The sequence below is a fragment of the Boleophthalmus pectinirostris genome, unplaced genomic scaffold, assembly GCF_026225935.1.
Source record: "Boleophthalmus pectinirostris isolate CB_2022bp ecotype Guang Dong unplaced genomic scaffold, ASM2622593v1 HiC_scaffold_15, whole genome shotgun sequence".
Taxonomy (NCBI): Eukaryota; Metazoa; Chordata; class Actinopteri; order Gobiiformes; family Gobiidae; genus Boleophthalmus; species Boleophthalmus pectinirostris.
Window position 1 is genome coordinate 15,466,197 of NW_026571070.1, and position 17,534 is coordinate 15,483,730.

The 17,534-nt window shown below is 39.6% G+C and overlaps 1 protein-coding gene across 1 annotated transcript; it reads left to right on the top strand.

Annotated features, from left to right (window-relative positions):
* Positions 1 to 381: 381 nt before the first annotated feature.
* On the top strand, positions 382 to 1,800 carry prmt6 (protein arginine methyltransferase 6). Its single transcript, XM_020930834.2, has one exon. It carries the CDS (start codon positions 428 to 430, stop codon positions 1,481 to 1,483), a length of 1,056 nt encoding a protein of 351 aa, XP_020786493.1. The 5' UTR covers positions 382 to 427; the 3' UTR covers positions 1,484 to 1,800.
* Positions 1,801 to 17,534: the final 15,734 nt, after the last annotated feature.

Sequence of the window (17,534 nt, forward strand, 5' to 3'; positions counted from 1 at the left end):
ATAACCTAAATGCAAGATGGATACTTTAATCTTTAATGTCCTATTGTGAATATTAATAATATTGTGTTGTGAATTCCGGGCAAAGCAATATCATCTCCATGGAGACATGTTGAGCCTCCTACAGAAATGTCACATGGGGCACCTTTAACAATTTTAATTTTGATTCATAAGTGCTATAGCGTATAACGTGTCGGCCTATTTACTTCATTCATTCATTGTCCTTTCCCCGTTCGTTCATCCATTCAACACAAGCAGTAGCGCATGTTTATGGGAAATGTAGTCTTTTTCTAGTCAGGTTCAATTCTGTTTAGTGTCTCCCGCCGTCTACAGAAACTACAAATCCCAGTTTTGACAACCCGGAAGTATGCGAAAACACAACACGGGTAGAAAAATAGCACATGTAGCACCGAACCGCAGCGAAGCCAAGATGTCTCACGTTGGAAAGAAAAGAAAACTTGACAAAAGCCGCCAGGATCGTCTGTATTTTGACAGCTACTCCGACGTGACCATCCACGAAGAGATGATAGCCGACCACGTCCGCACCGGCACGTACAGGACGGCTATACTAAGGAACAGCGAGTCTATCCGGGATAAAGTGGTGCTGGATGTCGGGGCTGGCACCGGCGTATTGAGCATGTTTTGTGTCCAAGCCGGTGCTAAGAAAGTGTACGCGGTGGAAGCATGTTCAATCGCGGAACAAGCTGTTAAAATAGTCAAACATAACAACATGGAGGATAAAATTGAAGTTATTCGCGGCACCGTGGAGACAGTGGACCTCCCGGAGCCCGTGGACGTGATCGTGAGCGAGTGGATGGGTTACGCACTGCTTCACGAATCCATGCTCAACTCGGTGCTTTACGCGCGGGATAAGTGGCTGCGAAAGCCCGGTGGTCTCATCCTCCCGAGCAAAGCGGAGCTGTACATTGCGCCGATGTTTGACCTGGTGGTGGAGGACCGGTTGCACTTTTGGTACACCGTGAAAGATCAGTACGGCGTGGATATGTCCTGCATGCACGACTTCGCCAAAAAGTGCATAATGAACTCCGATATCGCCGTGAATCCGGTGACTGTGGAGGATGTGCTGTCTCACCCTGCGCGTTTTGCGGAGCTGGATTTGAACACAATCACCACAGAGGAGCTGCGTGAGGTGAAAGGACACTTCAAATGCTCGTGTTTTGGCTGCGCGTCCGTGAACTCTTTCTGTGTGTGGTTCACGGTGACGTTCCCCTGTCCGGATAAGCCGCAGCAGCCCGTGGTTCTGTCGACCTCTCCGTTCAATCCGGAGACGCACTGGAAACAAGCGGTGCTGTATCTGGACTGTCCCGTGAATGTGGTTCAAGACACGGTCATTACAGGAGAGGTGCGGATGTACCCCTCGGAGCACAGCGACAGGCACATCTGTATCCACGTGGACTACACCGCTGGAGAACAGAAAAGACAGTCCAAGACCTTTTCTATTCCAGATTGGACCGTTCAATCTTAGTATTCATGTTACACTAGTTAATTCAATGTGATCTTTATTGCTTAGTATTTTATGTCTGATACATTTGAAAAAACTGAAAATTTACTTTTCAGAGACCTTTTAACTGCTTAAGTAAAATTGCCTAAATCAAATTACAATTAAAGTTACTGAATAAATTGTGTGTATGAATTTCAGAGTTCAAATATTTGGAAAACAAGCAGGTTATGTTATATGCAAAGTTGTATCTCTGAACTAACTGATACTGTGATATTCTCATGTGCTTCATTAGATTAAACCAAGATTTTTTTTGTTTAAATAAATTCAACCCTATGCTACAATCATGCATTTGAATGATTCATGAATTATATTGTATATTTGTAAATAAAACAGTGAGTTGGGAGGGTCGATTACTGTAGATATTACTATTTATAACTATTGCAGCCCTTTAGTAGCATCTAACCAATGCGACTGAGTCCACTACATTTTAATTCTGCCTTACTCTTGTCAAAAGAAAAAGGGAGGGGGTTTACTTTGAATCATCCAAGAAGCATATTTAGTTTTAATCTATGATTTATAACAGGAAAAACAAATCATTTCTGTTCTGTATTTTGCCTTAATTGTTGGTTTTCATTAGCAATTCAGTTTTAAATGTGTTGTTTTGAAACAGTTATTTAGGAAATGCTTTATCTGACTGCATATCTAGTTTTAATTGAATTTTCTTATTTTATCCATAGTCGTTCTGGGTTTAACTTTAATATTTAATTCCAAGCAGTTTTAACACAAAAGCAGTCATGTAGGTCCTGCCCATAAATCAGCATTTTACATTTGACTGTATAATTAATACTCAGTACAGTGTATTTCAGTTTCCGACAGACTGAAAAAAGTTGATGGATTGTGTTCACACTTCATCATCACTCTAAATAAGGCTTTCAGTCTTCTCTTGTTAATGAACATATTTCAAAATGAGTGAATGTCAACCCCCCACTGGTTTTCAATTACATTTTCATACAGACCAACCACTTATTTTAACTTCCTTCTTTATTGTTAGAGAAATGTGTTGGGAGTAATTATGACAACATACTGATATTTAGCGTTGCATAGGTTTTCAGGCCTGAGCTACTGTGGTGGATTTGGTGCAGTGGATTTTCAGCTTGAGTAAATCGAATGCATGCTGTCTACCTTTATTCTCTCTTTGTTTTTTCTACAGTGAAAGCAAAATGACAAAAAAGGAAATAAATCTGTTTAAAGATATGTTCTCAGTAGGAGTTAGGAGTTTTCCATCATGCTGTTCAATGGCAGGCTACATTGTGTAATACATTCCTTGTCAGTTTAAACAGAATTAAATTAAATAATTAAATAATTTATTAAAATAAATTTTAAACCCACCAAATTAAAGGTGCACTGTGTAATTTTACTGGTGAAGAGTCATCTACTTACATGTTTCCATGGAGATGGTTTTGCTAAGACTTACATATGTCATTGGCAAATTTCTGAGGATTTTCACCATGTTATAGTTGTTTCCTCTACTCCTTTACTCACACAGAGTTGTATTTTTGAAAATTTTTGAATCACTTATTTTCAGCAACTCCCAGTTTTATTTCCACCGGCATAGTCACTGACTGTTTTGTACTTAATTCATTCTCCAATTTTATTTTCTTAATTAGTGATACATGTAGGATTCAGCAGCATCACAAAGTAATTTTGGTACAAATGATGTGCAGCTATCTTTCAGAGGTGCAGACTCTTTGTTGTGATGAAGTTTACGGCGATGTGAGACTTCGTTGTGATGACGTTTTCTGCAATGTCCGACTCTTTGTTGTTATGAAGTTTATGGCAACGTCAGACTCTTTGTTGTGATTATGTTTACGGTTAGTCTGATTCATCAGCCGTTTTCACTTCACGCACGATGGTTGGCGGGTACTTTTTATCATTTAACCAATCGCTGCTATTTGGTTGTCACATATGTAATGCGCCACTAACGGGACTAACTGGCATATTAAGCTTAGGGCAATAACGTCTTTCCCCTTGATGAAATTCACCAAACATTCTCTTTATTCTGGCTTTAAATCCTCGATCTCGGAAATCGTTGACAACACTGAATGTATGGCTCTTTGCTGATTGGATGGTGCCCGAACTTGCACTTCCAGGGTTTTTGCGAACCGTCTATTTTGATTCCTGACCTAGTTGCTGGAGAGAAATGAAATTGAGCGGAGGCACTATGTGGTGCCAGCCTGGCTATTTTACAGTGATATCAGCTCTCATTGGGCACCGCCATTTTGTTTTAAATAAATATCGCAATGTAAATAATGATCCATGAGTGTCATAGATTATAGCTACATAGGATACATGGATATCAATATTTTGATGGAAGAATATCATATACCCAAAACATTATATAAATCTTTTATACAGGGAACATGGTACATTACTGGGCATAGAAAGGTTATACACAGTCACCAGACTTCAATCAATCCAAGGTAACAAATCCTTACACATTTCTGTTCTCATCTTGAGCTGTTCTGATGTGTCTAACAGTGAAATTCCTCTTTATTTCCACAGGTGGGAGGGAGTGGAGGGAGCAGGCGCCGCGGGCTGAACAAAAGGAGCTGTCCAGAGAATAGAAATGTCAAACTCCAACAGACAGAGGCTACAGCCACAGCCCCAAATCACACTCAGGCATGCACAGCCACTCCTCTGCTGCTAAACGCTAAACTCAATGTGATCTATCCCTGACCGAAATGATTTGAAAACCATTAGAAACAAGTGTTGGGACTCTAAATGGGATTATTTGTCATGTATTGTGCTGTAATTTTCCAGCCAATCAATATACAATGTGCTTAATCTAACTTAGTTTAACACTCACTCTTGTGTTTGGTAGAAGTGAGAGAAGAGAGCAAGAGTCACACATGGTTTGGAGGAACACTGTAAAGGTGAACTGTAGCCTTATACACATAAAATATAGATTGTTGTTGCAAAATACATTGTTATTAGCTGTAATAATCAGAGTAACAGTAATAGATAGCAGTAGAAGTAGTCATAAATACGATCTTTGCAATAGGTAACATAATGTGGGCTTTTTTAACATTTACATAAATTTATATTATAGACCACTATGCCTTAAAGCTACAGTATATCATTATATTATGACATGATCCATCTTATTAAGTTATATAAACCTTACTTAAGCATGCAGGTTAAGTATGACACACACCAGTGCTAGTTGATCAAATTATGACAATGAAATCAATTTGGCATATTTTAAAATAGCAAAACACTACATAATTTTCTCCATGTATTCTGCCTCACATTTTAACACTACAATTAAATCTAAAACCAAACTGTGTCCTCCAGCTGTTTCTCGTAGCACCATTTAACAGATTACACACATGCACACAGACACATTAACATACACACGCTCACACACTCACACACGGACACACAAATACAAATGGTTTTCTCTGAAAAGCTTACAACTGGTTTACAGAGGTTGACTGTTCTCAGTTACATTTCCTTTTTTACATTGACTTGATTAACTGAGAAACACTACTTTAAAATACTGCACGAGTGACAAAATCTTTATGTTGACAATATTAAATGATTTGAACATTTGTGTTTGTTGCAGCACTCCATCAGATAGGATTTAGTATGTCTCATTTTTGTGTTTTTCCTCTGCAAATACCAGGTTTTGTGTATTATTTAATGTTTTGTCCATCAAATCACGTTAACTTAAAATTCTAAATCAGATGTTACATCCTAACAGCTTTTTTCAGTTACTCTTACTTTAGTTATAGTTCTTTTTTACTCTTAGTCAAGCACTTTCTTGGACCACTACTTTTAATTGAGTAATATTATTTTTGAACTAATGTTATGAGTACAAGTTTTTTCTGCTCTACCCACTGCTGCTGGTTTATTTCTCAGCATAACTCAAAATGACTTGCAGTTGTAGCTGTCAACAGTGTCTTGATTTGATATTTCGTTTACATGTATAACTCTTGTTTTATAGGAAGAGTAAAGGGAGCCAGTGATGACAAGGTTAAAACTTCTCTGAGACAGAAATAAAAACCAAGCCGCCTCTTATGCGTTCAACAAATGTACATTATGTGTATATACATACAAGTATATACAGTTAAATAGTGATCGATCAGTTTCCAGTATAGTGAGTTTTGTTCTATCTACACTCCACAGTTAATGTTAATTTTCTAATGAGTATCTCTGTTTTTATTGGTTTGTAATGTTGTTGTAATACAGCTATCTTTTCTTGTACTCTTCTAATTAACTTGCTTGGTTTTGACCTTGTATGTACTGCCTTGAATCTGTAGTACTTCATTTTTCCATGCTTGGGACTGGGGTATTGACTCACATCCCTTTAATGATCCCTCTAATGATGCTGTAGGAATCCACAATAACAATTATGTCAGACGCAGAATCTTCAGTCGGAAAATTCAAATGAAAGCCTAAAATGTGATCTCCATCTTTAACAACTGTCTCTAAAAATAACATGAGTGGCGCTGGTGCATAATCTGACTTTTAATTTGGGCTCTGTCACAGTGAGTGAAATTGAAAAATGCAAAACAGTTTTCCACTTTGTCAAATATACACAGGTGCACTTCCAGTCACCTTGCTCCAATCAAACTGTGCCCTCATGCATCAGAAATAGGCAGAAAATCACATATTTTGCCTATAGAAGAGAAAGTGTTACAAGCTGTTATGAGTAATGATGTTCATTTCCAGGTAGGCCTATTATTAACATTTAACAGAAATTGGTATTCTTTAACTACAAGTAAGTAAGTCATTTAAATAAAGTTGTTATTACTGTTTCAACGTGCACAGTGTAACTTTTCTAGTGTCCCATCCCAGTAGAGATGCAAACAGGTGAGGTCGTCAGGTCGGGTTACAGGTCAGATCTGTGGAGAGGGAACAACATCCATAGTAAGAAAACAAGTTTTTCCATGGTATTTTTGAGCAATAAAAACATGTAACTTACATTTAAAGCCATACTGTTTAACATGTCTACATGAAGACAGGAAGGCAGAACCGTCATTATAAAAGTTGTGTGTAGTTTGTCAGCTGTATCTGCTGAAGCTGTAGTATCTTCTCTTGTATAATTGACAGTTGTATAAACAATGTCAAGAAGTACAAAGCGTAATCATATAGAATGAAAAATCTTAGTAAATCCAAAATATGACATATGTTATAATGTTGTTTCCTCATCAAAAACACACCTTGAACTTTGAAGATGCAGACAAACTAATAATGAAGTATTACTCAAACTTGTGTGATTGAAAGAAAACACAGTTCCAGGTAGTTTTTTGAGGAAGTAACAACACTCTAACATGACTGAAATTTTACCAGAATCAAATTTGTGTTATGCCGGACCTTTAAAACTTCTGGATCTTCTCTTGTCCATATTTCTCATTCTCCCTCATGTAACGCTTGGGTGGCCTCTCATTCCTCTTGGTGTCATATGCTAATGACCCCAGGACCCGGCCAATCGGATTCAGTTCCCTCTGTCGTTTACAGGAACCGATATGGGAGCGCAGCACATCCTGCCAGCTGGACAGATTGGAACGGAGCTATTGACAAGGGCTAATTTGGAGGACAATCCCCCAGAGGAGCTCTTCATTTCTCTGGGACCATTCGTCATCATCATCGTTAGCTACAGCGATTGACCCCTGCTCCAACCGCCGCCTTCGTCCTGAAATACCTCCATAGGATTTTACAACGTTAACAATATTCTTTACTACAGCTATTGCTATAAATTAGACATTGTTCATTAAGTACGATATATATTGATTCCTTTACTTTTTTTACCTCAGTAAATCATATTAATATATTGGCCTTATATATAAAATACATTTTATAGAAGCATTTTATAGAAGCTTAGTCCATTCAGTCCCCACACTCACTTTGGACTCAGCTGCAGTTTTAGTTGCAAATGTATTTGTAGTCACTAATCGATATTATTGTATCACAAACAAATAAAATTATGAAAAACGAAAAAATAATTACTTTACAATTCCTCATATAAAAGCATGCAGGTACCACATAGTAGCCCAAAACCCATTTCATAACTGAATCTCAGTTACTTTACCAATATTATGTCCAACCTACCGATCTCTATTATGTTGGTACTAACGAACATTTTACCTTTTAAAAACTATGTCACTTTCTTGTCTCCACAGGTCGTCTGTATACACAGATAAGTTTATTGCCTTACTGAGGTACGTTCCAGGCAAAGCAATATCATCTCGGACTGAAACTGTCTACTGGAAATGTAACTTTTCTGGTTGAGGATGTGACAGTTACTTGTTATTGCTTTTCTGCCAGTATCCTAAAATATGGCATTAACTTTTCAATCTCAAACAAGGAGGAAACACCAGCAGGTCAGTTTACAGGTGAGATCTGTGAAGAGGAGACCCTACAGTAAGAATGTTGTAAAGGTATTTTTGACAAATAAACACATATATAAATGCATTTATTCAATTATAAGTTGAATGCATATTTGGAACATTACAGGCAAAGCAATAGTATCTCCATGGTAACTGAACCCCAACCTGAAAAGTTAGCCAGGTTATGCCCCTTTTTACATTTTCTCTAAAGGTCTAGTTAACTTTCCGCATTGTAAAACAGAAGTAGCTGATATGGCCTTAAACTCTGAAATTATAATGCACAAAACTGTGTGTCTATAGTCCTTGCCCCTCCCCTTCTAAAAATACTCCTCACTAATCCTTTTCAATCATGCACTTTTTGGATTACGCGCTGTGTAATTCTCCTCAGGTATTGTTCTTAACTTAATATGATTTTTCAATTTGAGGCGCGGAGGCCAGTGGCTCTGGGACATGGTGCAGGATTGGATCAGCAGATTGGAATAAATCCGGAAGTCCAGGTGCATAAAGGAAAAGACGCCTGACCTGGTTTAGATCAGATATGTTATTGTGTATGTGTATGTGGCCATAGCAACATCAACAACACAGGAGGATGGTCAGCAGATTTAGGTTAGGTCTAACGCAATGTAAGAATGAAATGTAGTTGTACAATCAGATACCGAGTGCCCAAAAAGTCTTAACCAACAAATGGACAACTGAACTGCGTATTGCTGATACCATAACAAAATTGTAATAGAATTTGAATATACCCAGAGCTGCAGTAGACTATGTTCTTTCATTTTAGTTTTATCAAATCAAACCATTTGTATGTGCCTTATCTAAAATGAACAAAACTGACTCTTGTGAGCTTTAGACCATGTTAGAATGTTGTGTTTTGTTTCTAGAAGTGTGCATAAATATTGAAATATTGATATATTGTATTGTTTAATGTGACAATACAGTATCAATATCATGGACTGCTATATTGAAATATCACCAAGAGTACTTTTTGGTATATTTTACTAAATTATTTTGTAACAGCGCTACAGTTTTGTTGTTTGTTTAGTGGAAGGAAACTCGTTTACGCAGCACATTTGACATTTTCACTGTTTTGATATTTAAATGTTGGTGTTTCGTATTAACTTTGCACACGAAGTGGTTTAACAAAGACGTTTACTATCACATTTTGTTATTTTTTATTTAACTGTATCAAATTGATTTGAAATATATCATATCAAACCCAAAGTGGCCTATGTATCGAGCTATGTATCGTATCGACAACTTCTTAATGATACCCAGCCCTGTTTGTTTCATTCACACATGTTTGAGTAACCCTTTATTATTAGTTTGTCTACATCTCCAAAGCTCAAAATGCTCTGTCCCACCTTGTGATATCATGAAGTATTTTATTTAGTAGAAACGGGCAATTCCCAGGCTGGAATTTTCCAAATGATTCTAAAAAACACAGTGGCACACTTCCTCTATTACCACGTGGCATCACAAGGTGGAACTGTGCTTTCTGTTTGAAAGAAAAACTCACCAGGATTTGTGTGTTCAACCTGTGAAAAAGAAACAAAACACAACTCCAGGCATGTTTGTGATGAGGAAACAACAAAGATCAGAAAATAGAGAACATGGACCCTTTAAGTTTGATATATAAGTTTAATATAGTCAGTGTTGGGAAGGTTACTTTTAAAATGTAATCCCCTACAGATTACAGATTACATACCCCAAAATGTAGTTTGTAACGTAATCCATTAAATTACTGAAAGTGAGTAACGTAATCTGATTACTTTGGTTTACTTGATATTGTCATGCCTTTTAAAACTACATGAATGTAGAAACCACATCCTGAAAATTCTTGTTTGTTCTCTTCAAATTGTCTGTTGAGCCCAAGTCTCCATGAATAATCAACTGTTTACTGTAGAGAAGCAAAGACCTGGAAATCTTAACATAAATTTTGTCTGCTAAAAGAAAATAAAAAGCCCAGTCTTTCCTTAACCATATTAAAAATATTATTGATAGAGAAATTATTTTTATATGAGATCACCTTAAATTATGTCCAACCTACTGTTAGGTATCATTGTTTAGACCTGGTTTTAGTCCTGGTTTAGTCCTGATTTTAGACCTGGTTTTAGTCCTGGTTTTAGTCCTAGTTTAGTCCTGATTGTAACACCTGGTTTAAGTCCTGGTTTAGTCCTGGTTTAGTTCTGGTTTAGTTCTGGTTTACCTGGTTTTTAGTCCTGGACTGGGTTAGTCCTGGTTTACGTCTTGGTGTTAGTTCTGGTTTAGAGGCGCACAGGAGGAAGCGCGGTCTACACAGCGTACGCGAGAAAACACGGTCCACACGCGGCGCGCGGGAGAATGACGGTGGTCCGCGCGTTCTCAGGTCGATGACGATGATGAAGGTGTGTGTTTGTGTGTGTGTGTGTGTGTGTGTGTGTGTGCGTGTCCTCGTGTGGCAGGTCACTATAGGACAGTAGTGCAGACATCATGAGTCTATGCAGTTTGTTTTCACCAGTGCCAGTAGCTCCGGTTTGACATTTAAGTTGTAGGCGATTTTATATTTGTTATTTTTTTATATTTCACGTTGGGAGAAGAATTTCCAAGACACGAATGTGTTTTTTTTACCTGTGCACTGCTGACTCTGTTCTACTGGCTCTTCGACCTCGTCCATTGTGTGACTGACGCCGCCAACGTTAACATGACGTTTATATCGCTCTTATTGCCGCGTTCTGTTTGGGTTTCCGGCAATGAGTGGAATTACCGAAATAAAAAAATAAATAAATGGGATGTAGCACAAAATGTGAAAACAGGAAAATACCGCCTTGTAATCCACTTATTTCAGCAAAGTAACTGTAATCCAATTACCACTCATTTAAACAGTAACTGTAACTGAATGCAGTTACTCATAATTTGAACTCTGATTACGTAACTGCGGTACATGTAATCCGTTACTACCCAACACTGAATATAGTCAACTAAAAACGCAAAGATAAGTATGGACCAAAAAGAGAAGAGTTAGTTTTCTATAATGTGTGACAGATGGCTAGAATGAAATTACAACCAGATATGTTGTATCATTGAAAGACTAATTGAGATCTCAATTTTTTAGAGAAACAAAATAAAAATGCACTCACTTTTTCAGTCAGTAACTCCTTACTGTAGACCCCCTTCCCCCTCGGCACCTTCTCCCATTGAACCATAATAACAAACTGCTCCGGATGAAGGCAACATAACACTTCATTGAACAGGCGCGAGAATCCAATACCTGCGAGGCTGGCGTCAGAGGGGCAGAGCGGGTGCACACACAGCTCCACACATCAATGTCCTAATAACATCTCACCTATGACACGAGGAGACACGAGGAGACACGAGGAGCGAAGAGGGTGACAGCAGGAAGTGGGTTAGGAGGTGATTAGTGAGGGAGCTAAGCTAATGAGGCTCACGTGCACACAAAACAGTATTATCATTATAGTATTAGTATTATTATTCTATTAAGGGCTCATATTACGCTATTATCTGATCTGTGTTATGATGCTGTTTCCTCATCACAAACATACATGGAGTTGTGGTTCTAAAGTACACTGTTCCACCTTGTGATGTCATGTGGTAATACAGGAAGTGCTCCACTGTGTTTTTAAACTCCATACACCTTCCCTAGAATCATTTCGATAATTACAGGTTTGGAATTGCCAGTTTCTACTGAACTCAAGGTTAAATTGTAGCTTGTAGTTAACTTAATAACTACCGCTTCATGACATCACAAGGTGGAACAGGGCATTTTGAGATTTGAAGATGTAGACAGATAGCCAGGTTGGCACCACCTAGTGCTTCCGCTCAATTTCATTTGTCTTCAGCAACTAGGTCAGCAATCAAAATACAATAGACAGTTCCCAAAACCCCGGAAGTGCAAGTTCTGGCACCTGCCAATCAGCAAAGAGCCATATATTCTGTGTTGTCAATGATTCCTGACATCGAGGATTTAAAGCCAGAATAAAGAGAATGTTTGGTGAATTTCATCAAGGGGAAAGATGTTATTGCCCTTCTTCCTACGGGATTTTGGCAAAGCTTAATATATCAGTTAGCCCCGTTAGTGGTGCATTACATACGTGACTACCAAATAGCAGCATTTGGTTAAATGATAAAAAGTACCCACTTACCATCGAGCAAACGAATTCTAACACTGCGAGGTCAGACGGTTTCTACGAAGTGAAACCGGCTGATGAATCAGGCTACTAGACAGACTAATAAAACTAATAAAAGATTACTCAAACTTGTATGAATGAAACAAAACACTACTCCGGATATGTTTTTGAGGAGGTAATAGCATTATAACATGGCTTAAAGCTCATCATTGTCAAATCTGTGTAATATATAGCACCTTTCCTCTAAAAGTTTAAGAAAATGATTGCTGACATATGTTTTCTTTTGCCAGATTTGCTTTTTGTTGAGATGTGGGTATTTTAATTATATCACTTTGTGCAGTAAGGTTTTTTCGTTAATGGCTCACTCGAAAGCAGTAAAGGCAAGTTTGATTTCAATTGAGACCCTGCAAGACATAAAGATCTGCTTCAGGAGAGCGTCTTCATGGCATTACCCCAAACACAGCAAATCAATGAGGCCTATAGAAACAAGATACGCACACTAACTTTGATTTTGTGTTATGTACATTACAGTGAACACTCATTATTTGTTTTCTCAGCTGTGCAATGAGAGAGTCTGGATAAGTCTAAGTCTGGATAAACACATTTTGCTATAGGAAGAGTCTATGCCAAACTGGCTTCACTCATCGCCAGAGCACCATGACAAAATCAGATCTGGGAAGCTGGTTGGGCCTGGTTCACTTGGATGGGAGACCGCTGAGGATACTATGTTCATCCGTGGAGTGGCAGTAGGTCTCGTGCAAACAGTTGTTGTGTCCTTAGGCAACACATTTCGCCCACATTGCCTAGTATGAAATTTGTGAGTGAGTTTTCTGCTGTAGTAGATGGGGCCAAAAGCACAGAAACACAGCCTCACTTCCATCAGTCTACCCCAGGGCAGCTGTGACTGAGTGTGGAGTGGATGAATAACGCAATGTACTTGTAAATTTTGAGTGCTAAAGGTACACTGTGTAACTTTTCAGTAGTGGATTCGTACCTTCTTGTTTGTATGGAAATGTCATTGCTCTTCTTGGAATATTCCACAGTATGACATTAAACAGATCTACACGTTTTGTTCAATTACAGATGGTTTTATTGCGCAAAATACTTAGAAAAGACGTTCTGACTATGAACAGGGTTGCAACTCCACAGATCTGACCTGTACCTTGGCCTGACTTGGTCTCCATGAAGATAGAAAGGTTTAATGTCATACTGTGAAACATTCCACACATAGCAGTAACATCTCCATGGAGAAAAACAGGTCACGGACGCTCCACCAGAAAAGTTACACAATGCACCTTTAATATGAATTGTCAGTCTGGTTTAAACACATCATGCTGCATCAGGCACTTACTGTTGTGGTTGATCGTTTGGCAGAGGCTCAGAGTGAGACGTTGTCATAACCACTGCTGCTGTGTTTGTTTCCAAGAAGTGGTGGAGGTGATTTTGTCATCACTGTTTTATTCTTTATCAGCGCTCTGACTGCTCCTGTGATGAGCCCCGCTCCTCTGCTCCACAGCTCTGAGTACAGGGACTGAAGTGGACTGGAGGCTGGACATGAGCCTATCAGATCAAATACACATGTAATGTGAATACTGGTTGCTTTAAAGATGCTTGAATATCATTTATTGTCTCTAAAATGTAAACTTGAATTTGCGTTATATTAATTTCATTTTAAGATGCCCTTTTGAAGAACACATTAAGGACAATGTCTGAGTAACATGTGTTGGCTCTTTACCTATCAATCAATCAATCAAACTTTATTTATAAAGCACTTTTCATACAAAAATGTAACACAAAGTGCTTTACACAGATTAAAAACAATCCCACATTTCCACCCACCCACCAACCCAACCCCCACAGCTCCACACAACCAAACAACACAGACACCCAAACACACAAACACACCCACACCCCACACACACACATTAACCTGCTAAAATACATAAAATGACACAGTAAAATGTGAGGCTGAATACAGGCGAACCAGTTGAGAAAGCACCATCAGAGGAGCCGTCTACACCAGGAGCAGAGAGACGTCCACCACCACCAGGAACCACCACAGGGCCCAGGGGAGAGATGAAGCCTAGGCACCATCCCTCCACCAGGAGCCCACGGGACAGATCCGACAGCTACAGCCGATCTCTGCTCCTGATGCAGAGGGCCCCTACAGAGGAAACACTGCATATCCTAAAAATAAGCCTAAAATAAATAAATATAATTAAAATGTGTATTGTAGAAACAAGTAAAAAATATGATATTTCATTCAAAAGCTAAGCTAAAAAGGTGGGTAGAGTTGAGATTAACTTTTGCATATTGAATGAAAGTAAGGTTACAGATAGAAATATTGTTAACTGAATGCTCAAATTGCATACATTTTTATTTCTTCAGATTTAATGTTATCAGTTTTAAAGAAGAGTGTCTGCAACAAGCCAAAGAGCAATCACATATGTTCTCAGTTTTGGGCCGCACATGTGTGACTGTATGAAAGCTGCCCATTGAATCCAGCCAGACCATTGTCCTTGTGCGTATCTTTTCATCATTACACACTTTTCTGTCCATCTGATTCTTGAAGTCTCCCTCTGTCTCTTCAGCTCGCGCGCCCGGCTGTGGCAGTGACGTCGCGCTGGCGCCAGAGCGTCAGGCTTGAGCTCATTCCCCGCGAGCGGCGCGCACGAGCGGCTCGTTTCCACCGCGTGTCTCTGCACCTGCCCGTACCTCTGCCCAACATGCCCCGCTATAAACTGGATTTATTTCTTTTGGAAGGAATTCGTGCTCTTTAGTTCCGGACGGCATGAAGCGCTGACCAACAACAAGGTGAGAGACTGGGGCTTCTCTCTCCGTGGAGAGTGTCCAACGGGCGCGTAAAGTTTGTGAGCGCGATGCAACGCGGAGATGGCCAAATTATCCCGTCAGACTACTAAAGCCTATCCAGTTCTAAGTCACTCGCTTCATGCAGCGGTTTGTGTTGCTGCCTTAATCCGCATCTTAATTGTAGGATGTTTATCTCTTATTGTAATACACGAGGCGTTTATAGTTCTGACCCAGAGCTCTGTATCCCTGCTGTGAACGCTGTTGTGCTCGTGTTGTCTCATCTCCGCGCGGCACATGGCACTCTGGGAGCGCACACAAACAGCTCCGTTTGGACGCTGCTGTTTCCAACTCTGGCACTTGTGCACGGGGAGCTGCAAGTTTTGATTCGTCCAAAAACATTGCTAATTATCCACTAACGCCAGAATGAGAGTTTTAAGCCTGCGCTCCTTTTGCCTTTTCTCCACGTGACGTTTACTTATGCGGATATTTACAATATTAAAGATGAGACTGGGGCTGTTCAATTGAATAAATATTGACGCATCCAGCGGCTGATCCTGCCGCGAAGTTAAACCTGGAGCCAAAAGCCGTGACCCCTCCCCTCACTTTACCCCAAACACCATTTCATCAATCTATGAATCTCAAGTTCAGGGAGGAGGCGGCTCTCATCTTTAAATTTAAAACGTGCGTACTCATGTGATTTGCGTTTGGCATAGTTTATTTGAGACATTTACCCCCCTGACCCATTTTGTCTTAAAACAAAATGTAGACTTATAACGATATGTTTTAAAGAAAGTTTTTAAAACGACATGTTTCCACAGAAGAGTTGATAAATTATATTCTAATCGTAATTATGACATTTGAGATTTTGCATTTATACTGGATGTAAATGCATTTTAGTTTGCAGGTGACATAGAGATGAGCTTGTTCATTAAAAACAACCCCTGCAAGCATGCTGAGATGCCATTTCAACAATTTGGTCTTATAATAATTATAGGTTATATTTTGTAAATATAAAATCATACTTCTGATAGGCCTAGCTACTTAAAACTTTGAATTTAAAATGAAACCTAGAAAGGATATGGCATTTTAATCTTTCCTCTATTTTTTTTTTTTTACTTGTAAACACAGCATACGGCAGCTTTTATTGTCAGTAATGCACTCCATCCACCTTTATTGCAAAAACTAACCGTAAATCCACTTAAATAAGCTCCTCGGCGCTTCCTCCCCCCTCCGTCTCCTCGGTCCCGGTGCGCTCGCGGGTGCACGTGTGAGGTGGGGACGGGCGCGAGAGGGGTGTGAGGAGAGAGAAAGGTGCGCGTGCAGGCGCAGACACAGAGGAGGCGCGTTATCTGCTCCCACATCTCCATCTGATCGCACGCGGCGGTTTGGCGGTTTGTCTGCGGCCGCGAGACACCGGGCACGTAGCGGATATCTGGTTTGAGTCACGTCCGAGGAGGAGACGAGCGTGTGGCGTTGACGGGACTATAACAGGAGAGCTGGACGAGTTTAAAGTTTCTTGTCCTTTTCCTGGCGCTTCAGTGAGAGGAGTGATGCCTGCCTCGAGACGATGATGGACACATTGGCACCAAACGTCTCGCGCACAAAGCTCACGAGCAGAGGGCTTTTCACTTCTGCTGACGGAACCCCCAGGACACCGATCACTCATTTGTTTTGAAGAGTGGGAGACAGTTGGTTGATCGTTTCCTAAAGCCCCCCTCGCCTCTCGGACCCAAACTGTGAGTGAGATGTTGCGCGCAAGGCGATCCCTGAGCGACAGTCGTGCGCACTCATCACATTTACGTTGAGGAGCGTGTCTTAAAGAGGTTCTTTCTTTCTTCATTTTGTTCACTCCGCTGCTCTGAACTTGTTGATAAAAAAGCAGTGGCACTGGGAGCTGTGGTTGCTTTGATCCGTGTGGAGAGATGTAAGTTACCATTTCATTTTACAAACTTTAATTCCAGTTTCGTGCGTAAAACCATGCGCATATTCTACTCCGCGGGCACGCTATTGACAATTTCCTGTTAATTGACTCCTGAAGCACCTTGAACGCGTCCCAAAACTTCATCATTTTATCGTGTCATCTTTTGAAGCGCCCCCTTGTGGAAAACCCCGCACTTATCGCTCTCCGTCATCTATCAAATATAATTACATTTGTGTAATGTTGCAGCCAATTGACCTCGTCTCCTTAGCACGGCATTTTTCGGAGCAGACAGTTTAATGGCCCGTTTTTGTTGGATGCGTGTTCTCGCTTCACGTATCGCACACTTTACAACTGCTTAAAGTGAGTGATTGTTAAGTTTAACAGGTACAACGTGCTGTTTGGAAAGAGACAGATGGTTCACTTGACAATCTGAAGCGAAATTTCTAACTACTGTTCCTCATTATTGTATTTTTTTAATAGGATACTGTGCTTTCAAATTCATTTTTAACTGATTTATTAATTGGCCATTAAGACTATTTTGGTAAAAGCTTAATGAATGTGTATTTGTAATATGTTTCATTAATACTACAAATACCTAAAACTGATTGAACACTGGAGTTTTAATTATAATTCTGAAATATTTAACCATTGGAGTCTATTTTTTACAAAGGCACATTGCAATAGCTCCAGTTTGAAAGCAAATTCCTGACTACTAGTGCAGTTATTTCAGTTATCCCAGATGCCATTGGATGTCATTATAGTTTAGTTTGCTTAGTCTGTTGCCTCTGATAGTTGAAATGTTTATGTTTGATTTCACATTAGCAGAA

Coding starts and splice junctions, on each gene's coding strand:
- prmt6 (XM_020930834.2), top strand. CDS start 428: ATGTCTCACGTTGGAAAGAAAAGAAAACTTGACAAAAGCCGCCAGGAT.